The sequence below is a fragment of the Aptenodytes patagonicus genome, chromosome 1 (genome assembly GCF_965638725.1).
Source record: "Aptenodytes patagonicus chromosome 1, bAptPat1.pri.cur, whole genome shotgun sequence".
Lineage (NCBI taxonomy): Eukaryota > Metazoa > Chordata > Aves > Sphenisciformes > Spheniscidae > Aptenodytes > Aptenodytes patagonicus.
Genome location: NC_134949.1, coordinates 196649839 through 196671328, shown reverse-complemented (window position 1 = coordinate 196671328; position 21490 = coordinate 196649839). Strand labels below are relative to the sequence as shown.

The following is a 21490-nucleotide window of genomic DNA, read 5'->3' as shown; positions in this document are numbered from 1 at the left end:
CCCTTCTAACCCAAACTATTCTATGATATTTTATTAGGCTCCAGCAGTGGAAAGGATAAGCTGCAATATCATTGCTTCAGTTTTCATCTTTATGGCTAACACTGCCACCCTAGCATGAGTATGCCAAATTCAGGAAATGTTTGTGTTGGCATGACCTTAGTAATCCACCAGTGCCTCTTCAAAACAAAGGGGTATCTTCCTTTTATCCTAGCTATCCAGATGCTGAGTGTACACCTGGCTTTTGAAGAAAACAGGCAAATTGAGCACATTCTTGATCTGTACAGTTGAAGCACTACATAGTCATGGGTTTGTCTTTTGAATCAACTTTTGTATAAATATTAAATGAATGGATCTGATGAAGTTGCTTACATCTCTGTTTTGTAAGATGGAATAAATAAAATCACAGCTTTGAACAGTAGCAAACAATTTCTGCATGCATTACTGTGAGGTGTTTATGCTTTTGAGATTACAGACATCAAGGTGCATTTGCGACACATTCTGTGTTTCAAGAATATATTATCTCTATTCACCATCTTCACACCACACCACAGCTCTTATTCAGAGAGAAACTTTACTTGGTTTTCCTTTTTTTTTTTTTTCTTTTCCCAGTCACTTATTTCATTAGGAATTGAGCTAACAAACCTATCCCTGACATAAAAGGGTAGCAGTCGTCTGGCAGAATCCTGGCTGAGGCATGGGGTTGGCACCGTGAACCAGTCAGATAACACTCCTGATGGTCAGATGCCCTTTTCTGATTCCATATTGGCCTTGCTGAACATGTGTTTTATGCATTTTTGGGAATGGACCTATTACACTTCTGGAAAGATGGTCTTGGTCTCTGGCTATGTTGTTAGTGCAGCAATGGGCCTAAGAGCTTAAAAAGTAGCCATGTCTCTTTCCAGACAGACAAGATAATGATGTCAGTGTTGGTGATGGAGAGACTGTCTCAGGATTTAGAATTTAAACTTCTCAGTGTAGTGTCTTGGAGGAGTCTGATTTAGAATGTTTATCACTTAATTTCAGCATCACAGAAACCCAAAGGCTTCTCTGTTAGCAACAGGGACCCTGGAATTAATTGGCTAACTTAACTGATTAGTCTCACTCTAAAGGAGAGTGGGGTGGGTGAGTAATGGTTAGGATTCAGTTTAAGGTTCCATACCTAAATGAAGCCTATAACACCATTGCTGTGAGAGATCCTTTGGTTCTAGGTGCTTGACTTCCTATGAGGAGGAAGCTTGACTTAGGCTGCTTGTGTGCTTTAAGAAAGGTAGTCCTTAGCCGGGTCAATGCTATGGTCACTGAGTTAGATGCCACCCTTCAAAGGAAGCTTTAACACTCGTAACCTCAGCAGAAACAGAGGATCTTGTCTTCCTTTAAGGCCTGCTAACTGGAATCCTAAGAACTTCCAGGATCTCTCATGAGGTTTATTTTTGACTTTCTTAGCAAACTCAGCTGCCTCTGAGAGCTCATAGACATGAACTCATGAAAGCTCTAATTGCCAATTAAGTTTGATGCAAGGCAAAGCAATTATTTGCTAAACAAGTGGTGGATTAAGGAGCCATGGGCATATGTCTTTTTTTACCTGTTTCTCTGGCATACTGTACTTGTCCCTCCTGTGATCTTTCTTAAATAAGATTGCTTATATCCACAGTAGCTCCTAAATAAACTGGTGAGCCTTGAAGAAAGGAGTCTGTCTTCATCTTGCTGGGAGAGCTAGGGTGGGAAAAATCTTTTTCTGATTCTCAGGAAGTCTGAGAATGCAAAAGAAAAAAAATCCACATTTTCAGGTTCAGGATAGTAAAACTTGCTTCAGTTTTACATCTTTTCCAGTTCAGTGTGAATGTGTAGCTTTTCATTCACTGTAAAGTACATTTTTTTTTTTAGGCATAAGTCCACCAACTTTAAAAAAAAAACAGCTGCAGTCACAGGGAGACTGAAGCACTACTAGTATGTTCTTCTAGAGGCTTCTCTATCCAGTGTTAGTAGCACAAATTCTCAGGAAAGATCTTGCATCTACCCTGCCTTGGTTGATTCCTCAAAGAAAAGACCCTAGGAGGAAAATTATATTCTCAATGTATTCTTCTGGAGACTTAGTTGAAAAGGGCTATGAAGAAATTCCTTGGAGGCTTGCTTGAGTCCATTTTAGTAAGAGCATGCTTTTGCCTAACTTAACAGGCCTCAATCTTTGGAATCTGTGCTTGGGGCTATTGGGCCATACACTAGTGTACACGTATGCATCTACTTATTTTTAGTCAACCTGCTCATCTTCTGAGAAAAATGTGCACTAGCCAAACAGGAACATTGTGACTGCTGTCTGTTGTCACAAAGGTGAGTTAGCAGAACTCAAATGTAGAAAAGTTGCCTTTGTCTTCTAACTGCATATCTGTAGCTGTGCTCTTTATCTGAAGAACAGTCTTGGAATCTGCTTGACTGCCTTTGGATGCAAGGGACCTAGTTCACTAAGCATGTAGGATATAATTTTGATACCCATGGATTGTGGGATCATCAGATTGACCTGTTCAGCCTTTTAATAGGTTTGCAGGGGTTTTTTTAAATCTCTAGGTGTTAATGAGTTCTAAGACAGTGAGTAGAGCCAACTAATGGTCCTTTCCCAACCATTAAAGAAATTGAATCTTTCCCCAGGTTCATATCCAAGAGCTGTTACTAGAAATTCACTTAGGCTAGATAGCCCACCTAAGAAAACTTTCATTAAGAGGATATTCAGTAGAGGTTTTCAGAGCATCCCTATAACACAATGAGGTTGGAGTGGTAGACATTTTCTTTTTCTTCATGATGGACTGTGGCAGGTGCTCTCACTCCCCAAAACCAAAACTGGAGATTACATGTAAGTGAAACCTAGAAGTTCAGCTCAGTCTGTCACAACAGTGGTAGCTTAAAAGGGACATACAGACAACCTGAATCTACCTCCATCACTGGCCTGATCCTTTAGTCTTTCCTAGGATGTAAGAGCAGAGGAAAAAGTTGCTTGTTGTCATCTGTAAGTATAGCTGATGCTGGCTAGCACTCCAGTTCCTAATGTTGAGATGTTCTTGAAGTTCTGCTCTTTGTCCCCAGAGGACTCAAACATAAATATCGTAACTTTCATGCCAAAAGAACTTCTTCCCACTAGCTCCTGAGTTCCTAAACCTTTCCCTGACCTGAAGAGGCATTTCATAATGGTGCTTGTTACCTGAGGGCAAAGATTTTCTTGTTTATTTCTTTTCCCTTTTGATCTTGAAGTTTCCCAACAGAGTTGAGACTCTACATAGAGTTTTCCCATGCTGAAAAGCATGTATACATTTATATTTAATGCCTTTCACAGCTCCATTAGAGTGTCCTATTGGCCATGTCCTATAGTACGAAGTGGAATGCAGCACAGAGCTTGGTGGACATCTTCTTTGCACACAAGGATTCTTCTTCTGTTAATCATGTTGTCTTTGAAACTTGTTTGCATTGATAGGCATTTTTTTGAATCCTGTGGCCATCTTCCAAGAAAGTAAACAAGAAGTACTGGGATCTGCAGGATTTGCATATTTACTGTTCGTGCAGCCAAATTATGGGTATCTGTCATCAAAAACTCTTAACAGATCATCACACTGGACAAGAAAGTGCACTCATGGTATCATCACTGTTGTTTCTAACCATTTGGCATTTTTGCCTGGCATATATGTCCACATACCTTTCGTTTGTACGGAAACCTCTGTAGACTCTTGTAGTGGGATCTCTACCAGAATGTTGACATGCTTATAACAAGCAGTCAGCTGCTGTTTATAAACTTTCAGACTTCATTGTACATAGCACGCATGGTTCGGGCAGTGGTTGAGGATCTTCCCTTTTGAAGGAGACCTGCTTAGTTTTGTTAGTGACAAGGTCTTACCCTTCATCAGGGATTCCAGTCTGATGCCGCTCCCTTTGAAAGGGCGCTCTCACCAGGCTTTGAACAGGACAGCTGTATCCAGGTATGCTCATTTGTCTTCATTTTCACCGCAGGAGCCTGCAGAAGAGGCTGGTGCTATGATTTAGGCAAAAACTTTTGAGTTTGTTACAGTATGACAAAATGCAAGCATTTTAAGGTCACGCCAAGCTGCAAATCATGTTCTTTTACCTTATGCAGGGGAGTGATTGGTCTATCAAATTACTGTATACAATGGTTTAGTTGTCCAGGAATTGGATGCTTTTTCAAATGGGCATAGCTGTTTCAAAACAGCCACTTTCAAAGAGCCACTTTTTAGGACTGGAAGGTTCCACGAACACTTTGACTTTATAAGAAATACTAATAAGAATCACTTTTTCTTAGTAAGAAAGTTTTAGTGCTTCTCAATAAGTACTAGCCGCTCTGCTTCAGGCTGCTGTGGAAGCTCCTCTATGTATGTTCTTGACAGTTGTTTTTTCAGGCCAACCATCTGCAAACAGTGAGTAGCTACAGGAACATTCTTTCTCACTCTTACTTTCCCTGGCTAAGGTAATTTTTTCTGGAGCCCATTGTGGCATATGACTGACAGCCTGAAGATGTTGCCTGCATTTGCAGAAATTTTGGTGTCAGCCTGTGGTCAATTATGTCCTATGGAGTTCATCTCTCTCTCTCTCTCTTAAGGAGGGTAGAATATCTTGGCATTAGAACATACACGCTTGCTCAAACTTATTTTGGTTAACATCAACATTAGGAAGCATTCTCTTAGGCATACTCATGTTGCCAAAGGAATTGGATAGTTGTGTATGCAGGTATAAAAGGTTCTCTAAGGAGCTAGTAACTTGCTTGCTGGAACGGGAGGGACCTAGGCTCTTGGTTAGCTCAGTTATGGTGTATATTATGGCCATCTTTAACATGCAGCTACAAATGGAAGGCTTTTCAGTGTTACTCAGTCTTACCATGCTAAAATTTCTAATTAGTCTGAGGCAGTTTTGCTCTTGTCAAGAGACCCTGTCCCATAGTGGAATTTAAACCTAGGTTATATATGTTTGATAGGCCAGAATTTGAAACGTTGTTCCTTTGTTACCATCTTCAGCATCAGTAGCCTCCCAGTGGGATATCTCCATTCCTGATAGCTGCAGAACAGTTAGCTGGAGCTCCATTTTATTTCACCTCTCAGCATGCTGCTGCCATTAGGAGAACAGTCCTTCAGTGTCTGTTCATCTAGGGATTCATGGGACTCTCCTCCAGGTAAATGGAGTTTTTGTGAGGAGTAGTGTTTGGAGGTACCCACTGCATCAATGTACGCATGGGCAATTGCTTGAAGGAGAGAGGCAAGTTACTGTTCTGTTACTGTTCTTCTGTGACTATGTGTTCTTTTACAACCTGCCCTCCTTTCCTCTTTGTCCAAGTCCCTGAAAGATTTCTAGGGAATTGGAAGAACTTAAAAAAAAAAAAAATTTGCTCACCAATTCTGTGGCCACAAGCAGAGAGAATTTGTGCATGCCCCTCTAAATACTACTCAAGCAAATTATTTCAGCTAATGGTACTTGTATAGAAGCGCGCTCACTGTGAATAAACATGAAATGTGTATCGAATAATGGTTACAGGCAGGTAGTCTTTCTGAAGTTCTTCAGGTGAAGTGGCATGGAATAATTCAGTGCTTTGTCCACTGGCATGCTCTAGACTTACTGCCCGGTGTTTGTGGAAGGTGATTTTCCAGCTGTTCGGCTGCTGAAGGCCATGCAGCTCATTCCTGCCATTCTGTGAGGATGCTCTTCAGTCACCCACGGCGGGACTCTTGCTTTGTTCCAGCTATATTCTCTGTATTGTATTGGGGGATTGGACTAGATACCTTTAAAGGTCCCTTCCAACCGGAACCATTCTATGATTCGCTGCTGTATTCCAGCCTCTGCCATCCTGGTATGTCAGGATGTTTGAGAGAGGATCTCAAGATACATCTTCGTTCTTGCTTTCTAGAGTAACTAGATACCATAGCCTTTATGTTACACTCTAGTAGAGGCACAATCCTGACAAACACTGATCACTCTGAATGATGTATATGTTGAAGAGACACACACATCTGTAGAGGGATACACACTCAGTACCACAGCTGTTGCAGTGTGACTTTGTTTTTTGCATCCAAAAAACTTTTAGATCTTTCAAGCTAGAAAATGCATGATGTGTTTTCAACTGTTTCTGGTTAATGTCTTTTGGGGAGGAAAAATAGTGAGGGTGGAAGTAATGCGCATTATAGATGCGGCCCACATGTATGTGAATATCTAAAATTATTTCCACTTTAATAATGTGATCTTTGTTCCGAGTGGATGCCATCTATTTAATGTCAACACAATTGAGAAGGCTTTGGCCTTATTTAAATTTCCACTTACAATAGCAGTGAAGTAGTATGACTTCAAATGGCTCTTGCATACCTTCTGCATTTTGGAGGGATTTCAGTTGAAGCTCTCTGAGGTGCATCCATTCTGTGCCAGCATAGATGCTTTTGTGGGGAGCAATGTGGAATGTTGGTGTACCAGTTTCTCTCTGCAAATACAGGGACAGCTCCTTAAGGTCAGAGGATTCAGTGGTGGGGGAATCTGCTAATACAGTGGTGTGAAAGACCTAAATGGGAGAATCTACTGTTTGAACTCTTAAAAAGCTTTATCTTTTTTTACTGACAGAAGAAACCTGAAAAAACAAATGAGATAATGTGACATTTCCTAACTAGAATTTTCTTTTCAGTAAGTTCAATAAAAATAGTTTGTTTGCTAAATTCTTGACTATTCTAGGTATTCCATCATTTTTTTGAATCAAAGGATCTGCAAGAGGCCTGCATCTAAAAGGCTTTTAAACAGAAGTTTAAAAGTAAAGATCACCTGTCTTTATTGCAAGATGTTGCAAAACACGTAGTTGAGCGCCACTGATACTGAATCATTTGTTTGAAAAACAAGTAGGTATCACCAGGTGAATCAGTGTGGATAACAATTCTTACATCAAACATACTTTAGAAAAACCCTGCAAAGCTCTTTCCCTGAATTTTCTGAGCATGAGCTATAGAAAATCGATCCAAATATTTTAGGAGGAACAGAATCGCAAAACCCTGCCTTGTACCACAGTAGTTTGCTGCTAATGACAAGGAAACTTTACCCTTCCCAGTAAATGATTTAATATGAAACGTTTAACTTGCTCGAGCAGACAGTGGCGATGGTTCTGCACTAAGACCCCAGTTGCTTCGGGCTGCACCTTTTCTGAAGACAGGGAATGTCTGCTGGACCAGTCTCTGCCACCCTCATAACTAAATACGTCTCCCTGTACATTCATGCATGTGTGGGCTTGCTCACCACCATAATCTGTGATGATAACTCTGGGTAGCAAGAGGACAGTTAATTGAAGACATCAGGACCTTCCTCCAGCTTCAATCCCTTCTCCCAGTATTGCCTTGTTTTACCATAACAGCAGAGCTGATCCTGTAGGAGCCGTTCATCCGGGGCAGGAAGGAACTGCTTCCTCCACAGGTGGATGTGTATAGTAGCTGTGCTTTGGGGAGGAAGGCTGACATGACCATGGAGAGGGCCTCTGGGAACTGGGTCCGGTCCCTGCAGTTGCCAGAGTATAGGCTATGGTTTAGACAAACAGTAGGGAAAGGAATTGTACTTGAGCAAAGCCAGATTGACTGGGGTTGAATGATGTTTGCTCTTTGCTTGAAATGGCAGTGCCAAGTACTTGGTGTGGAAAAATAAGAGAAATACATTATAAGTCTTTTTATGGTGAATCCACCTGTCAATGTGTACCTGCCTGATACAGTTTGTCTGTATAACGCTATTTTCTCAGCATTTAACTGCCTGCTCATTTCTATCTTCCTTCAGTGCAAAAACACTTGACAACAAAATACCTTTAGTGCTTCTCTGTATGGATGTGCTCAGAGTATGCTGCCGTTACTGTACAGCTCTGCAGAGGCTGTCATAGCTAATCTAGGTGATCTTGTGCACTCTTTGAGGATTTAGTTTCTGTACTTGGACTTTACAAAAATTAAACTGCACTAAGTTTGTGGAATGTTGTCTTCCACATTAAAGGGTTATTTAATTCTGGTGCTTGTTTATTGTTTTAGCATTCTGCTATCTGAAGAAAAATCTTAATATATTGCTTGGGAGCCTTTCAAACTGAGGCTGGAAAAGTTGTTTTAAATTCTTTTTAAAATGTCTAAAAAGTAAACAAGTCCCAGAAATTTTGGACCTGAGGTTGCTTTTTTTTTTCTAACATAAAATAAAATATTGGGACTCCTTCAAAACATGATTCTGTTTAGAGGCTTTTTTATGTATTATAAGCAAGGCGTGATATAATAAAATCTCTACAGTCAGTACTGTTTGGTTATCAGATAATTGTTTGGAGACTGAAAAGCCTGCCTTTCCTTGCTAGTAGAATAGATTTGTTTTAGGTGTTACAGCTGTTTGTTACACCTTTTCAATGTTCTGCTTCATTAGAGATTGAAATCTTAATGTGCTTATTAAAAAAAAAAAAAAAAAAAACTACAAAAAGGTGTTCAGATATACATGCTGCATCATCATCTTCCATTGCCCTTTCTATCTTTGATTGTACCTCTAGACATACCAAACAAAAAATAAAGTCTAAAATTTAGAAAAGAGCACTTCATACTTTTAGAATAATACTTTAAATACATTTTAAATTTGTGAAAAAGTACATTTGGATACAGTTACAATTGATCTTTTGATTCCTTTCTTTTTAAATTAGGGCTTTAGGTGTTCAAATATTCTAATTAAGCATGGTAGAAAAGTTAAATGTGTACTTTACCACTGAAAAGGTAATTTTTTTCTTCAGTAATTCCTTAAAGGAGCTAAGGCTGGAGGGTGCTTTGTTTTAAGTCAGAAATTAGACTAACAGTGTGAGTGGGAAATGTTACAAGTATCAGTGTACATGGAGCATGCTACTTTACACACAAGATGAAAATATGTGTAACTGAGGAACTTTGAAGTAGGTTTAGCTGAAAACTAATCTTATACTGGAAAATAATTTCTGTTATGTGTGGCTAAATGTTAATGTCATGCAGATCTATGTGTATTGTAAATGTCTGTTAGAAAATTGATCCCCAAACTGTAAGTTTTAATTCGTTCAAATGTCATGGATTGTCATAGTTCTGTCTGTGATTAGCAAGCTTCTAGATTCTTACAGCTGAAATACTGCAAATTCTGTTGACAGTTACAAATGCCTCTAAAAAAAGGCAATCTTATCTAAACTTTTATTTTGAAAGGGGCCATTATATCGTCACCCTGTACTAATAAACATTATGTGTCTTTATTTTTCGTCATTCCTTTACAGAACAAAAGAGATGAACATCTTTTGAAAAAAAGAAATGTTCCCCAAGAAGAAAGTTTAGAAGATTCTGATGTTGATGCTGATTTCAAAGCAGTAAGTTCCTTGATTCTGGAATTATTTTTAAAACTTTGGTGGTGTCTCAAAACAATGTATTCTGGTTTTACTTTAACACTGGAAGTCTTGCAGTTATTTGAAAGCAAAATTATGAACTGATAGGCTGTTAAAATTAGTTTGATTGTATTAAATGTTTAAAAAGAATATAATTTAGCAACAAAATTACTAAAACACTTTCTTTTTCTTTTCAAGCAAAATGTAACACTAGAAGCTATACTGCAGGTATGTTACATTTAACTGTTTTTTTTATTAGAAGTGCGTGTCCTGTGCATTTTTAGTTTTTACTGTTAATTTTTTTTTCAGAACGCCACAAGTGACAACCCAGTGATCCAACTAAGTGCTGTCCAAGCTGCAAGGTAAAAATAAATAAAGGCACAGAAATACATTTCTTATACGTTTTTCATGATGAAAGTTACTTATTTTACTTTTAATTTCACAGAAAACTCCTATCCAGTGACAGAAATCCACCTATTGATGACTTAATAAAATCAGGAATTTTACCAATTCTGGTAAAATGCCTAGAAAGGGATGATAAGTAAGTATACTTTTAAAAATGTTCACCTTTAACTGAAAATCTGCATTCAAAAAACCATCTCATTATTTCAAATGAAACTGGGGATTCATAGCACCATATAATCTGACACAGTGGATCACGTTCCATGATGATAAACGATAAATTCTCCAGGAGTATTTATTCTGCCACTGAAAAGTCATTTTATTTTTTTAGAGCTTGCATGAGCATATCCAGCTAATGGAGAAAACCTTACTAAATTTCTCATTGGTTTTGAATATTTCAGACTTTTTTGTTAACTGTTTTTAAGAAACCTGTCTCAGACTTACTGTGTGTATTTGTGTGAAGGCAGAAAACGTGCCTGGTTGTGAACAGGGCTCTTCTCTTTGTCAGAATACACTTGTCATCTTTTTCATTAAGGTTATTAGCATAAGTTTCTAGCTTCTTTCGTTCTTACTGCAAGGTGGATCTCCTTCTGGTTCTGTGCTGCTCCCTCATGTGATGGTACAACACAGTGAGCATGCTCTCTGTTACGATTCTTTGTTGGAAAACAAGAGCTTCAGTAAAGGAGGTAGAGAACATTGAGCATGTAGTTGTGAGAATTTAATGACATGTAAGAAAAATGCCATATTCCACAATCCGTGAGACCCTTATTCAGATAGATGGGGATGAACACATTTGAGGTAAATGTTTTAGCCTATCTTTGGTCTCAGTATTTACAGTATTTCTATTTTCAAGGTTATTTCTGCAGCCATGAGGGCTAGAAACTTCAAAAATGCAAATTGGCATTTTGAGTATAATTTGGTGGTTGCAAAAACATGAAGCGTGAGTAGCTTTGTTTCTAGCTTGCTTAACAAAACAGTTGCTTAGAAGGCAGCTGGCAATAACGTTCAAATCAGGAGAGCATTTTAAAATGGGTCATGAATGCCTGTCTGTTCTAGAAGTAGATGGTTCAGTGCTGTGAAAATTCTTTTAATTTGAATTTTCTGTCTAGTTTTTGTATGATTTGCCTTTGTAAATATTTAATAAGCCTTTCGAAATTGAACTCAACATTTTCTTAAGCAGTCCTTTTAATTGTGATTGCTATATAATATTTAGTAGAGGTAAACTCTGCAAAGACTTTGTGTAACAGATTGTTAAAGCTGTTGTTCATGTTATAACTGAAAGCTTATCACTAGAGGAAGAAAAGAAGGACCGACCTAGAACTAGAATTTTAAAGCATTTGATCCTAGAATTTTTTATAGATTTTTATATACTACAAAGGTTTATAGATAGCTGCTGACAGGTGCTATTTGTTTTTACAACTCTTTATTTACACATCTTGGGCCCTCCTATCTAATTCTTCTGCAATCCCATCCCCAATAAAACCTTAAAATGCTTTGGAAACTAATGCACAAAGAAAAAGCTTAAAGGAAGCAGGTGCTATGGCTGTATATAAAACCTTATTGGTAAAGACCCAAAAAAGCATGGAAATGAAAAATAGTTACCTAACAGTAAATATTTTCTGCTCCTCCCAAAGCCAGACACCTTACTGTTACGCTAACCACCATAAGCTGTAAACTCTTTTATAGCTTCTAGAACTCTTAACCTTTAGCATTTGCTTGAACAACAGTTTTCATGCAAACTGTTTTACTAAACTGCTGTTGGCATAGACAACAGTTGACAGACATCTTGGAAGAGATGTTCCCCCAGCTTTCATAATATTTGTAACTAATTTTATCTGCATTTAATAAGTCAGTTTTAATACAGGTACGATGCTGTCTTTTGATACTGATGCTAGATCTTTCCCCTGTCTGTGGTGGAGCAGAAAAATGTCTTTATCCCAGTATACCAGCTTACGCTTGATCTGGGATGTAGTGTTAGAAGGGCCAAGTTTTTATTAGTTATGGTCAGACATGGTTAATTTCTTGAGAACTACTAATGGCAGCAAGACAGTTGCACTTTCTTCACTAAATATGAATGGTGTTTGGATCAGTTGGATGTGAAGAGGTCTCTCTTGCCCATCGGAGAGGCATAATTAAATTTTATGATGAGGGGTGCTATACAGGAGAAAATTAGTTGACTAGAGTAATGGTCAGCTTCACTGGTTGGTATGTACTTCAACAAGTATTACTGCTTTTGGGTTTTTTTTTATTACTAATATGAAGTCAGAATGATGGGTGGTTTACAAAAGGTCATAGAATGTAAAATCTTCTTTTTCTTATAGCTTTTCCTCTGAAATGTCCAGGCTTAGAGGTTTTTGGGGTTTTTTTTAAACTTTTAGCCCAGTGGCACTGCTTAAATGTAGAGTGTGTCAGAGTGGATACAGCTAGTAATACTGAAATGAACCATAAAATAATCTGCAGATCATGTTTTAACTTATTACTATAAAATTATTTCATTACAGTCCTTCATTACAATTTGAAGCTGCATGGGCATTGACCAACATAGCATCAGGCACTTCTGCACAGACTCAAGCTGTTGTACAGTCTAGTAAGTATTACAGTTTGGTTTTTGGGGGGCAGTGGATATTGTGGGTAAAAGGGAAAAGGGGATATTTGAGTAGCAAATGCATTTGTTATCAAAACCAATAAAATAATAAAAGCATGTCTGTCCTCTTTCTAAAAAAATTTCTACATTTGCTCTTAAACATTAATCTGTTTGTCACTAACGATTAATATTAAGGATCCCAGACCCGATTTTCCCATAAAGAAGATAGTGACAGATGATATAATGAGTATGACAAAAAATGTTAGTCCTTTCTAAGTCTTGGGTTGATTTCTGAAATCATGTACTGTTAATTCCCCTATGGCTAAAACTTATGTTAGGAAGTAATTCTTTCTACCTCAAAGGTATGTTCATAAATCTTATTAAAGTTGTTAAATACATATAGTTATGTAAGGTTGCCCATTTAAATACAAAGTTAAGAAAATTACCATCCTTTCCTTGACTGTATGATTAGTATCTCCTGTACACACTGAGTTTGTTGTGCTGCCTTTGTTTTTTGCTTAACCAGCCAGTGAGACTTCCATTATGAAAAGAGATAGGAAATAAACTCTGAAGTTGATTGAAGATAAATTATTCAAATTAATTTTTCAAGATTATATATATAGCTTTTCTGTATCAGCACGCTTATCTTAAAACAATCACCTTTATGCTAAATACAACATTTTGTCGTTAAACAGGAGACTATAGATAAGCAAACATATAATAAATTGTCTTGGCTTATTCATATTCAGTGTTCTTATATGGGAAAATGGTGGCTTATTTGATTTCTTTTTCTTTTTAAGTGTATGAACCTGCCTTTCAAATCAAAATGCTGTTTTGTATGTTTTAATAGCTAATAAAATATCTCACTAATTGTTAGATTCTGTATAGTTAAGATATTGGAGCAATAGAATAAGAATGCTTATCAAAATAAGCTTTGGATAAAAATCCAACGCCTTTTAAAAAAAATCGGTCTTGAATTTGCTTAAAAAAATCCTGATGTGGTTTGGGCATCTTTGTTTTTAGATTGCTTTTCTGATGTCTAAATATCTTTGAAAAATCTATACCCAAGGTTTTTTCATCCTTCCCAACTTGTTCATTGGTTAGTCATTGTTTTCTTCCTTTTTCAAGTCCCACAATGTTACCATATTTGAATAAATGAATCTAATGAAAAGGCTGTTTATAGTATTAGCTTTGCAGAAAAAAATCTGGAAGAAATCATAAAGTAAAAATTAAAATTAGAATGAAAATATGTACAGCACAGCCAAAAGCATTGCTGTTACCTGAACAATTACTAGAAGTTCAGGCTGGGATATGTCTCTCCCAAAATCTGTTTAGCTAACGCTTGAAAAGAAGAAAATGTGATAAAATGACCTTAAAGAAGCAAAAAGCTTTTTCCAAGCTTTACTCCTGAAGAGAAAATGGAAGAAGTTTAGTCTAAAGTCTTGCTGCTTTGGCTGGGAGATGACTAAAGGAAAACAGCCTCCCAACTCTACTCCCATTAGATAAGGGACTGTTTGAGGAGACAAAGCGATAGACCCTTGCAGCTATAGAAGAGGCTGGTGCAGCCTAAATACAAAAGGCGGCGGCCTCCTGCAATCAAGAGGGACAGATGGCAGTTGGAAGGCCCAGCAAAAGAGAAGTACGATATACGCAGAATAGATCTTGGCAGGAGCCAATTTGGAGGAGAAGTAATTAATTTTTCGAGAGCAGTAGATCAGATAGCCTGCAACTCATGCTTTCTTAGACTGTCCTTCTGCCGGAGTGCTGATATGAAATAATTTCATTTGTGCTTTTGAAAGCATACCAGGATTGCAATCTGATATAAACTACATACTTGACCCTCCTCTCTGAAATATGTTGAATACACATATGGCTGAAGTGTAATCTCAGTAATCACTGAGAAGGAAGCTAGAATATTCCACTTGAGCTAATGGAAGTGGGATGATTGTTACAAGAACAGAGAGTGTGTTCTTAAGCGACGGTGTGTTGCTGTCCCTCCTAACTTGTCAGTTGTAGGCAATTGCTGAATTATTCATCTAGGGCGGGGAAGGAATTTTAGGTTGTCTTTATTCTTCATCGCTCTGTATTTTTAGGAAGATACATCAGGAGTTTTTGGCTCATTATCACATGTTAAATTATCAACAGAATATTGATTCACAGTTGCTCACAAATTGTGTTGCAATTTTTAAAAATTTCTGAAGCTATTTCTACAAGAAAAAAATATTATTTCCTTCAACAGTATATAAATTGATCTATTTTACTTTGCTCAGAAAGACTATAGGACGAGTATGATCATATATAGATTTAAAAAATTGCTGCAAGAATTACTGTCTTTTCAACAGTATGGGTTATCCAAAGGGAAGTAGTGCATGGGAATAGTAGAGGGATGGTTTCTTAGCTCTATTAAATTTATTTAACTCAGCAGAGACTGATATCTAAAATCAGTACCGCTTTCTTAATCTGGTATGTTGCCTGCGATATATAAAAGCAAATTAAAACGTGTCTTAGGACTGGCAGATGGATGTAAATCTTCACTGCATACAGAAACTAACTATAGCCACCTCTTGGGAGGAAGCTGTTTTCTTAAAGTCAAGATTTGAAGCACGTTTGCATGAGTAGGGATGTCATTCTGCTAGGTATGTATTGTGATGTTGGATAACTGGAAAATCTGAATTACCAGGACATTAAACCTAGCATCTACATACTCGAGGCTCTTGCATATCACTTTGAGAAATCTGGGGAAATATTTACACGTGGGGAGCATTGTTGTTTAATAGTCGCTTCTCAAGTCTATTTTTTCCCCTCTCTAGATATGTATAGAAATGTTTAACTGAGGTTTTGTATGCTCTTCATAATAGAAACATGTATCTTAGTATAAGGCATGGTAGTGAAAGCTTTTTGTATTAATCAGTGAAAGTATTGTGCATATACCATGTCCCAGTAAAAGCAAATCTGATCTTTGCATTCTGTAGATGCAGTACCCCTCTTCTTGAGACTACTTCATTCACCACACCAGAATGTTTGTGAGCAAGCTGTCTGGGCTCTCGGAAATATTATAGGTAACTCTTGTTGTTATTATAATGATTTGAATTCAGGGAGCATTTTATTTTAGAATTTGACTTTTTGAACATTGGCATTATCATATGAGACTATGTTTCCTCTGAATTCTGTGGCTTAATATAATTTTTCATGTGGCCAGAATTACATACGTACATCCTATTTTTTTCTAAAGAATAGTAGCACTTGCTGCACAAAATATTAACAGGATAAATTTTGTGTCTCGTAAAATATACATACATGTCTGCACGTATGTATATTTATTTGAACACGAACTGCTAGTAGTAGACTATTGGTGAGGAAACATAGAATTTCAGTATCCCAACATGTCATTGCATACATTTCAGGATTTTCCATTTTTAATGTAATTTCTTTTACAACAATTTTCATTTCTGTAGGTGATGGTCCTCAGTGTAGAGATTATGTCATATCACTGGGAGTTGTCAAACCTCTTCTGTCCTTCATCAATCCCTCCATTCCCATCACCTTCCTTCGGAACGTCACATGGGTCATTGTAAATCTCTGCAGGAATAAGGACCCCCCACCGCCTATGGAGACAGTTCAGGAGGTAAATAAAGAATTACAAGACAGATAATTTTTTATACTCTGGGCTAGAGGCCAAATGTTTTACATTGTCATACTATGAATTTATGCATGTTTTTTGCCACTGTCTTGTGCCACATACCAGTTGTTAAATTAAGTAGTTTGACCGATTTGATGCTTCTTACTAAGGCTGTTGTAAAGGTATTTGTAACATCGGAAACTGAGTAAGACTAAAGACTGACGAGCCATATATTAAAATGGACACAACAAGAAATTAACACACTAGAAAGTGTTAACATACTCAGCATTTCATGTTTTTGTCAAAAGAAGGCTACGAACGTGATTCTGTATATAGAAGTATTCAAATGTAATTATTTTCTGTAAGAGGAAATGTAAGTAAACTAGTGAATGTAGTGCAGTTTGTGTTTCGACTACCTGTGAACATGCAGTCAATGTCAAGTCCCCACTGGAGAAGAGAAGCATCTGAAAATCCTTTCAAACTGGTGAACAGAGCAAATGCAGTGTTTGTAGAGTAGGCACAGCTAAAGTGATGATATTTGACTAGAACTATAGCTGTAATGTACGTAAAATTCTTCATTTTAAGATAAATTCCAAAGTGTAGATATAGTTTTTGAAGCCATGTGAAGTATAATATTGTTAGCAACTAAACTTTAATGAAATTTTAAAAATGAAACAGAGAACGGGGAAACCTTTAGAAGTAATACTTTACCAAATAAAAAACCCTGTTCTAAGCAGTCTTATCATGGCTCAGTTTTATATTTTCTCCGTAAGTGAATACAAAATTAAAATTTTACTTTAATCCAAGAGGGTTTTATATATTGATAGTAGGCTAATGATTTTTATTATATTGTGTGGTAACAAAGCTTTCAAAATAGCAGGGGGTTGTCTTATCTCTGTTTGCTTGTTTTCCCTCAAAATATAGTCTGCTCTCTGTGTGTCTTTGAAATATAGCACTGTCTTGTATTTTTACAAATTTTAAATATTATATATATATTTTTAGACATACTTTGAGGGAATGACCAGCTGCTGGGAAGTGTGTGAATGCAATATGCTAATGCAATCTCAAGCTAAGCTTTGTGGCTGCAGTACTTGGATTCATGATTGTACAGCCAATTTTATTCTACTGTAATGACTGATGAACTTCTTTTCAGATTTTGCCAGCATTGTGTGTTCTCATTTACCATACAGATATAAACGTAAGTAATTTCTAAAGTTTTGGATATTTAGATTGTTTGTTTTCTCTAGAGAGAAAATGCTGCAAGATTGTGTTTAAGTGGCAAACTTGTTTTTGTGTGTTAACTTATGTATAATTAAGTAGTAAATGCACAATTAAATGCAAAGACTAATACAACTGTAGTTATTCAGAGCATGAAAAAAAGTGCAAACACCATTTCTGAAATCTTTTCTAGAAGTTTTTTTTATCCTTTACATTAGAAACCTCATCAAAAAAATCCTATCTTGCAGAATTGAGCACTAGAAATTTAAAGTGCCAGCTTTACCATCAGCTTCACTTTAATTCTGCCCCAATTTATAATTTTGCATAGGTGATATATAATGCATGTATAGAAAAAATACATATAATTCTACATATCAGTCCAATCAAATATTGTGATCGTATGGGTTAATCTGACTTTTGTAACCTGTTGAGTGCCTGACTTTGCAACCTGTTTAACTAAGGAAATCACATATGAAAATATACTTAAATAAACAGTAATAAACTATTGTTTTGTGGCACCTTTGACAACTTTTCTTCAGGTTTTTAATACTAAACCTTCAGTACTTCCCACATTCCAGATCCGTGGGTTTACATATATTTTTCTGAGTAAAGTCCTAGAGGGGTGAGTGAACTTACCTCCTGAAGTCACATACTGGGATTTCAGGAACAAAGATCTGTGTAACTAAGGAATACTGAGCTGCTCTTTTCCTCCTCCTCCTGTCAGGACTTTGTAATGTCTTTGACCCTTGCTCCCTATAGTGATCCTTCAATTTAGGGAAGCAGGAATTGAACCCTTGTGGTGGGTCTGGGGATAGAGCATAAGATTGGTGGAATTGTCTTTCATTACTTCCATGCTGTGGTAGTGATGTTTCTGCTGCTCTTTTAATGGTGAAGTGGGCTTGGCTCCACAAAATATTTGCAAATAGTTTAATTTGCGATTTTGCCAGGGTTTTCCCAGTGTAATGTGAGTGGGAGACAGCACATGGTGACATTCCAATTTGTAATTTGGACAAACCTGAATGGAAATTCATAGCAAAACCCAAACATATCTCTAACCTATAGGCTTTTTTTCCCTGCCAAATTTGAAAGCTTTTGCAAGCGATGATTGTGTGAGAGCTTCTTGAAGTAGATATGAGACTATGTGATGCCAGGTTTTGACTGATCTCAATTAGAGTGCCCGTCTTTTTGATCCTGAGAGTCAGGTGCTAGTTTGGAGGTACCAGTCTGGTCCCAGCCTCTCTGTACTGGAGCAGCAAACCTATCTTTGGAGATGAGTCAGTGATGCAGGTAGGTCAGCCAACAGTCCTGTGAGCGCTTCTGGCGGCTGCTGCTCTCATCACCAACAGGGCTGTGGGGCAGCAAACTGGTGAGGCACCATCTCTCACTGCTTCTGCTGCGATACTGGCTCCACTGCAGCACATTCTGCTGTCCCTGTGGCATTAGCAGGTGAGGGCAGCAGCAGGCTGTGTCAAGAAAGCATTAGGTCTGTGCTGTCTGGTCCCTGGAGCTGGGTGGAAGCAGCCTGTGGGTCAGGACTTTCAAGTCCTTCCTATGTCTCAGTACTGTAGTATTTAGCTATCTTAACAGCTGGAAATTTTAAATGGGTATCTGTTTTAAAAGTAGCGTAGATCTAGGTACCTCAACAGATGATGTCCTCAGTGGGGTGCAGATTTCTCTTCCGGCAGTTCCTAACAACATCTCTAAGTGATGGGATATCCCTCTTTCTGCTGGCTTTGTTTCTGCTTCAGATCCTGCCTTCCAATGACTGTAACTTTTGTACCTTTCTTCTTTTGAGGGCTCTCAAGTCATCCTTACCAAGTCATCAGTGACTTAGTCTTTTATTTTCTTTAAGATACTAAGATTGCCGTGCATGATAGTCATTTCTCTGTGGGTTTTTGCTTTGCTTGAACAGTTGCCACCTTACAATAGTTGCTAAGTCCTGTAGTTGGTATAAGAACTCCTTTCCTTTGCTGTGGATTTTAATCTTAATATGAAGGCAAAAAAAGGCATACCTCCAGAATAGTGTGGAGTTTCACTTCAGAACTGCACTATGGATCAGAAATGCTAAGGTGTAGATAGATGGATTAGAGACTAAGGGGACTTAGGTATTCTGTCATCAAAAGATAGCCCAGCTAACAAATTATAGCAGTGCTAGGAGGCTGGGTCGGTATTTTCCTCAGAAAGTTACTAGGACAACTACGTAACTGAGCTGGTTGTCTTATCTTTGAAATGCAAATCAAGCCCAACAGTTTACCTTTGTGAGATGCTGTATGCTGTCACTTTATGCACCATTTTTAATTAAAAAATAATTTTGAGAGAGGACATATAGAAATTGTTACTATGGAACAAATGGCCCCAGTTTTCATAGTTGTACATAATGATCTAACATTTTACTAATTAGGTCTCGTCATAATGTTTGAGTTTTTCCTGTAACTAAATTGCATGCCCTTTTTTTTTTCCCCCCAGACATGTGGAATGTTGATCACTAAATTAAGACTCCATTATATGGATTTTACTGTTCAATGTGTAAACCGTGTTCTTTCCAATTTGTAGATTCTTGTGGACACTGTTTGGGCTTTGTCCTACTTAACAGACGGTGGAAATGAACAGATACAAATGGTGATTGATTCAGGAGTTGTACCTTTTCTAGTTCCCCTTCTGAGTCATCAGGAGGTTAAAGTTCAAGTAAGTCTGGTTCAGTTGCTATTGAATAGTCCTTCGTAAGCTATTTTCTAAAAAATGTGCCTTAGAGTATTTATTGGTGGAGTACCAAGATGAGCATTTATAGCTACATTTGTTGCAGGTAAAACTGAACAAGTGTTGCCTACAGTGGGGAAAAAAGATTATTAAAATGAAAGACAGCTCTAACAAAACAGTTCTAATATAGTTTTTAAGTAAAGTGGCAGGTTAAACATTAACTTCCATTGTGTGATTACCAGGGGTGCCTTCCTTTTGTAGTCCTAAAAGATTTAATGACAGATTTTACGTTTTCCAGAATTCAAGTTATATGCACTCTTTCTGTTGCTGCATACATGGTTGTGCATATTCTGTCTGAATAGCTCATGGAAATCAAGTAATACTTGAGGACCTTTTGAATGTTAAAATATTTGCAGATGCCGAGTCCTTTTAGTAAAGTAAATTTCTAATTAGCTACAAAAGGTAGGTTAACTGAGCTTGTCCGATTTAATTTCAAAGGCAAAGAGAAACTAAAAGTTAGTTAATGTGTGCTTGATTTTTATAAACCAACCATTGTAATTGGGAGCTTTTTTTATGTATCTGTGCATTTGTCATGTTTGTTTAGTTTGTACATTGGATGAGACTTGGCTGTATTGAAATTTGTCAGACCGGTTCACTTGATGAAAAGGAGTCTCTCCAGTATTCTGTCACTTGTAAAGCATTTACTAACCAATACATAAAGATATAAAGTCCATTTCTGAAAGTCAACTGAGAGTCAATAAGAAGAAAAGTAGTCGTGGGTTTTTTAACTCTGTACTGGAGAGCTGAATGGAGAAGGAACCAACCTTGGTGGACATAGTCAAAGCCTAGAAACAGTTAATGTAATTTTGACTCTTCTATAAGATAAAAACTCTTCTATGAATTAACTCTTCTATTGTTTTAATATTGTTCTAATTTCTCATCTTTACACTTTCTGAGTTGAGCTGCAGTGCGTCTATTCAGTAAAATGCTGTACTGTGTGTTTCTGTTTTGATGAAACAGTACCCATTTTTAGGATGTAGCTCAGAGGATGAAGTGCTAAATTGTATTTTGCAAAGTGTTTTTATAAAGAGATGTCTTAAAATGATGTTTGTTTTAGCATAAGTAACAGCAATGTCTTTAACATGCAATTTTTTTTCCTTCCCACTTTGGATATTCAGACAGCAGCACTGAGAGCAGTAGGCAACATAGTAACTGGTACTGATGAACAGACACAAGTTGTTCTCAATTGTGACGTTTTGTCTTATTTCCCAAATCTCCTGACGCATCCAAAAGAGAAGATAAACAAGGTATGATTTGTTTCTTCCTAACTTAATCTTTTTGTTTAAGAAATAAAACAGTAGTCTGTAGAATATTACAGAAGAATTTCTTACAGCTATTATTTCCGGCATGTGAGCAATTTAGTATAAAGATGCAGCCTTTGAGGCTGATGCTTAATTAGGGCTAAAGCCAAACAGCCATAGTGAGGATCCATGCATTGGTGTTGATGCCTAGTGCTTTTTGGGAGGACTGATGGTTTTTGCTTTGGAGCATGATACTTTTTTTTCATTTGCAAAGTGAGTAACTGGCTAACTTGCATTATAGTTTTTCATAACTAAAGAGT

The 21490-nt window shown here is 37.3% G+C and overlaps 1 protein-coding gene across 2 annotated transcripts in view; it reads left to right on the top strand.

The window, feature by feature from the left end:
• The window catches only part of KPNA3 (karyopherin subunit alpha 3), a 52003-nt gene that overhangs the window by 22386 nt on the left and 8127 nt on the right, over positions 1-21490 (top strand). For both annotated transcript variants that reach the window (XM_076363969.1, XM_076363972.1), the window contains exons 3-12: positions 9245-9334; positions 9548-9577; positions 9659-9711; positions 9795-9890; positions 12253-12338; positions 15308-15394; positions 15791-15960; positions 17108-17152; positions 19726-19857; positions 21048-21176. In XM_076363969.1, coding sequence (XP_076220084.1) covers positions 9245-9334; positions 9548-9577; positions 9659-9711; positions 9795-9890; positions 12253-12338; positions 15308-15394; positions 15791-15960; positions 17108-17152; positions 19726-19857; positions 21048-21176 — 918 coding nt within the window. The remainder of the gene's footprint in view (positions 1-9244; positions 9335-9547; positions 9578-9658; positions 9712-9794; positions 9891-12252; positions 12339-15307; positions 15395-15790; positions 15961-17107; positions 17153-19725; positions 19858-21047; positions 21177-21490) is intronic.